Source organism: Mytilus californianus, unplaced genomic scaffold, assembly GCF_021869535.1.
Source record: "Mytilus californianus isolate M0D057914Y unplaced genomic scaffold, xbMytCali1.0.p SCAF_3, whole genome shotgun sequence".
Taxonomy (NCBI): Eukaryota; Metazoa; Mollusca; class Bivalvia; order Mytilida; family Mytilidae; genus Mytilus; species Mytilus californianus.
Window position 1 is genome coordinate 108525806 of NW_026262679.1, and position 5917 is coordinate 108531722.

General features: G+C 32.4%; 1 protein-coding gene across 1 annotated transcript; it reads right to left on the reverse strand.

Annotated features, from left to right (window-relative positions):
- Positions 1-854: 854 nt before the first annotated feature.
- On the reverse strand, positions 855-5108 carry LOC127735749 (uncharacterized). Its single transcript, XM_052246035.1, has 6 exons — positions 4965-5108; positions 4421-4534; positions 3437-3512; positions 2483-2647; positions 1299-1381; positions 855-935 (listed from the first exon to the last, which is right to left on the reverse strand). The coding sequence occupies exons 1-6, from the start codon at positions 5094-5096 to the stop codon at positions 924-926; spliced, it is 582 nt and encodes a 193-aa protein (XP_052101995.1). The 5' UTR covers positions 5097-5108; the 3' UTR covers positions 855-923.
- Between the last annotated feature and the right edge of the window lie 809 nt (positions 5109-5917).

Here is a 5917-nt window from a genome sequence, read left to right on the forward strand (position 1 = left end):
CACAGAAATACAAATATTGAGGTGCTCAAATTGACTAGCCTTACGATCTCCGTGTTAATATCTTTCTTTCCGTACCTTTCTTCCCGTACAATGTGCAAAATTTAAAGAGAAATTAAACAAATTCGAGGCAAGGTTCACTCAATTCACCATTTTGATGTGCCTTTTTACTTATTTCTCTATAAATATAGAACGGTTGTAGAAAATATTATATCTCACAATCAAAAACAGTTATATGTGTATAAATATTCTTCAATAAAATAAAAATAACAAATAAATAAACAGAAATCCTACCTTTTCTCTGTCTGTTGATGGTCCGTTACCGTACCGGATATTAGATACTATTGAGTCCAAACATTTTTGGCCGGGGTAGTTTAGACACAGTGCAGATGTGCAATAAAACGGGACGCCTTAAAGAACAACTTACCGATAAAAAACGATATTTTACTCGTTTTACCATTTTGGCGTTTTATCTTGTATGCTATCAAAGCGAGACAGAAACTGCGAAAACGGTCAGCAATTTAATATGTACACAAAAGTCAATATAATGTTACTTTCACTCGACTCGAATTATTACCCTGTATCGATTTTTTACCAATTTAATGTTTCTGTCTGTTATTTTGAAAACAACATGAATGAATAGTATGTGTATGTGTATTCGGTTTGAGCAGAGGGTTGGAAGATTTGATGAATATTTTTTTTGTATTACCCATATTTCTAGTTCAATATCAATATTATACTTTTTTCCAAATGGGCAATTTTAGCTGCTCTATGTTAGTCTAAGCCTTCCGTTTATTACTTAGGTTAAGAATGTATCTAGGTATGATGGTAACAATGCAAAATCAAAACTGTACAAATATATTTCAAATTTTATTCGAAAAAGGGTTACCCGTAATAGTCAATCAGCAATCACTAGCCTTAACACGTCAACTCATACTCTACAATGAAATAAAAGCCAAATTACTATTATCATCATAATTACAATGATTTTGTTATATTATTGAACAACAACAATGGAACGCATATTTCAAAAACAAAGAATAGAGTATTTATTGACATAAAGAAACCATGAATTGAAGAAGCTATTTCTACATGTTACATATCAGCAATTCTACATATTGTTTACAATTGTTTTATGGACTTGTGTTTAAGGTATCTAGTATGCCGTTATTCAAGAATATAGTTTTTTGGGGGGATTCATGCGATTCCCTCAGTTCTTTTTTGTTACCAAAATTTGTCTCTTCTTAATCTATTTGCGAGATTTGAATATCTGTAAACTACTTTTGCCTTAATTTACTTACACAACTGGCTGGTAAATTAAATACTGATGCATCAGACGCAACTGCTTCAATTCCCAAATACTGTATTCCCATTTTAACGGATTCTATTTAAAAATATGAAAAATGCGGTTAGAATTAGACAAGTCAATGATGTCATTTATAATAACAAATAAATTTTGAGTTAGATAAATAATTCAATGTCTTACTGTCGATGTCATTCATCGTATATCCACAAAATAGAGTTGACATATAACATTTCATTTTTATAATCATATACATAATAATTTTCCTTTTTTTGGTCACATGTTCACTTTTTCCGAATTTGACCGTTAGTTAAATGAAAAACCACTTCATAATTATCGTGCATATGAGGCGCTTTTCTAGATTTACCTTCATCACAAACTTGTTTTTTTTGTATAAAAATAAGAAGATGTGGTATGATTGGCAATCAGACAACTCTCCAACAGAGACTAAATGACATATAACAACTATAGGTCACTGTACGGCCTCAACAATGAGCAAAACCAATACCGCATAGTCAGCTATAAAAGGCCTCGAAATGACAAATGTAGAACAATTCAAACGAGAAAACTGACGACCTGATTTATGCACAAAACAATGAACGAAAAACGAATATGATATGCAGCAACAAACGACAACAACTGAATTACAGTCCGTCCCCTTAACCTGGGACAGTGGTGTAACAGTACAACATAAGAACAAACTATAACAATTAGTTGAACAAGGTTTAACTCAATAGATTGATAAAAAGCAGTAAAACAACTGACAAAAACACAGACTGGACGTGGCAGGGTATTTATACAGCCCACAACAGAAAGACCCTTAGTACAGAGCTGACAGAGAATACTCGAAGTTACTGACAGGTAGTTCAAAAGCAATAAAAAAAAATAATAAAAAACATGTATCTAAGACTAAAATATCAATCAGTAAATATCCAACATCCAATAAATTCAGTGTAAAGACGCCATTAACAGTCAAAGAAAAACATGACCTTGTGTAAGATTTGTGTGTAGATTGTTTTGATATTAATCTAGCAGCTGTCTTTCCCGTTTGAATTGTTTTACATTTTGTCTTCTCAAGACCCATCGTTACTTTCATTCACATAGTTTGGACTATTTAGTATGATGGGCAGTTGTTTCATTAGCTAAAATAAAAGTATGTGGCTCTTTACAGGATGTAAATACCTCCTTTACTGTTCATTCCTGCACTCTCGTATATAACTGGAACACAGCCATCATCCGCAACAGTAAGGTAAACAAGCATTTGTCCCTCTACAAATCTGTACATTGTTGTTTTAACCATAGCTGCTCCAGCACCAATGTATGATTGTTTCACTACAGTTGCATTAGCTGGAATGAAGATAAATAACTGCTAAAATATTTTAGAAAAATTGAAACCCAAAATTTTCAGAACACAATTTTTATAATATTTTTTCATGGGCACAAATGAAAAAAGCGTTGATAAAGAATATTATTCTACTATCTCATACAATTCATCTGTAAATGTCTTTCACTTTCAATAAAATTATCACTTTACAAATTTTCTGCCTCCGATGCGCTTTTCTGGATTCATCCTCATCAGGAACGCTCAACCCAAAATTTGAAAGCCAGGAATGCGTAAATGCGCTGCAACTTCATGAGATATAAGATACATAAAAAAGACCTAAACAGAATAGCCAAATTCATCTGAGGTCAACTCGGCCTTAGGAAGTTGAAAGCTTATGCTTTTTTTTTTATTTTGTGATGCAATTTACGGATTAACAGGAAGATACAGTAGGTATGAAGTCTGTTTATTTACATTTTATAAATTCATTAGATTTAAGCATATGATCTAAAGATTATATGCTAATCCAGCGCATCTGAAGAGTCTTATGTAAAGCATTAAGCAACCTAAATTATAAGCCTAGATTCGTTGACGTGTCATTAACCAAGAGAAGGGCGTTGAATCAAAGTACTGCACAGTCGAAACTTCATGTATAGTGTATTTACATAATTTTGATTCATTTTTTGTATTTATTAATTTTTGAATATCGTAGACTGAGTGAATACAAGTATATTGAGATATCACTGATTTGTTATCATTTTGTGTTTGATTGGATAGTGTGAGAGCTGCTAAAATTATCATCCTTGGCAACTTACTTGGTATACACCCTGGTTCCATGGTTGTAATATTCATTGTCGTACACTTGTTATCCCGGACTATGTACTCCATGCCCTGTACATTTAAAAAAAATCTATTTCATAAAGAAAACACAAAAAACACACAAATTTTTCGACACTATTGCCATGCTACACCAATGGAGAAAGGCTAATGATCAGAATTTCGCCATTACAAGTATATCAACTGGAATAATACAAAAGCTACTAGGTCTATGATTTTAAAACATTAAAGAAGATATAATATAAATGTATATATAGACATGCCAGACATTGTTTTCATAATAGTAGAAGAACTTAGTTACAATATCCTCCACGGATGCACATATCTTATCTGTCAATGTGCAATAATTACATTTATTAGATTGTTAAGGGTTCTTTAAGACCCTTTTGATCCCAACTGATTTACATTTCCAAAGGGCATAACTTCCAAAAAAATATTTGACTGTTGTCATCGGATTTTGAGGTGGAAAAACAAAGTGTCGAGGTTAATGTTAAAATGTCCATCTGAATAAAGTGATGTCTGGTTCTCTTTCCACCTTTAAATCTATTGAAAGAAGAGTTAAGGTGGGGACGCTTTATCAGAGGCATTTATTTCTAATGAACATATGACATTATAAACGAGCAAAGCGGAGGGTTTCTGTCCACGTAGAACAGGTTTAATCCTCCCCCATTTCGTATCTGTTCCCAGTCAAGATGTCTGATTCATGTGTTATTTCGTTTTTAATTGTATGTCTTGTTCAAATTTAGTAGATTGTGTGGTATGTTACAATGTCTTATATTGTGTATTATGTATTGTTATGACTTTTTTGAGTAAGATTAAATGATGCATTTGACATAAACAAAATGAAGAAATGATAGTAGGAAATAGCACTTTTTAATTTGCAGTCAAGGGAAAATAGCTACGCATTTAGATTGTTTTCATGTATTAACATTTTATTAATTAGAATTCATTTCAATACTTACCGTATTGTAGTCTAGTAAAGCTACCTGGTAAAATTCAGGTCCCCCGTCTACACTTAATGTTTGATTTGTAACCAACTTCCTTGCTGTTTGATCGTAAATCAGACCTTCCGACATCTTCAATATAAGACTTTAAATTATTGGCAGAATATATATTTGGACATGTATTGCAAAATGTAATATACACATGACATAAACAGTGTTCCGATATGTAATATACACATGACATAAACAGTGTTCCGATATGAAATTGGGATGCATCCATTTTACCTAATATGTAGTTTTTAAATTTTACCATTTTCGCTTAAAAGTAACATTCATGAAAAAGTGGAAAGTTAGTTGAAGTAAATAAAAATAATATACGAATTGTATGACTTGGATTTATGTACATTTCTAAAGTGATCAATTCATGATGTAAACTTCATCCCTGTTTATGCATTGAGATAATTACAAATGTAGATTATTAATTTCAAACGTTATTATAACTAGGCTTACTTCAGTATTTTCATAAATTTTAATATTTGTAAGTGCGGAAACCATTATTTACCTCAGTCCGGTGACCCATTCCATCAGCACCCCGCATTGAGTAATCTACAAACACCATACCTCTCCATTGTTTTGGAGGGCAGCAACCCAATACAAATGCTGGTAATAAAACAAGCGCAATAAATCGATTCATTTTCTGATTTTTGATTTTTACAACTGAGAACAATGATATAGATACACAGGTACTTATGCGGAAATAACACCTGATAATTATGAAGAAATTCCCATTGATATATAACTTTACATCTGGTTCATGTATGATAAGGCATACGTTCCAGTGAATGACCTCTAAAATGTCATTTACACTTCTGTCTCTAAAGTAAGAAAACCGAGTTGTCTTCGGCACATCATTTCTATAAATTGCAATAAAAAAAGAGGCAGGAGAGATCATATAACCAAAACAATGCAAATGCAAAACTAATTAATGTAATTAATTGGACAATTGATAATGCGTTAATTGTTCTTTTTTGACAACCGTCGTGTCTCATTTTTCCCCTTTTTTTTGGAATACCATTAACGATACCAGTTTCTGCCAGAAAAAAAATCTGTGCTATCGAAAACTATATGTATCTGTTGGGCATAATTTATGAAATACGTTTACAACCATCTTTTTTACTATCCATGTTAGACAAAAGGACAAAGACATGAACAGTTAATGGACACCATGGGGACTGCAACAATTGGCAAAACCCATGCCTTTATGTAAGTTTTAACCCCAGCCAACGATGAAAAATGTGAAACAATTCAAAAGAATAAATCAACAGCCTGGTTTATACTAAAACAGTAAACGAAAAACATTTATGGCAAACCGTACATAACGTAAACCAATTGATAATAGGTTCAAGGCTTCTGACAGGCACGTTTAAAAAGTGTAAGTAACTTAGAGGCAACAGTTGTTTATTGGTAAGAGAGTCACTGGTGAGTCTTTTTGTAGACGAACCGTACACAATCGTT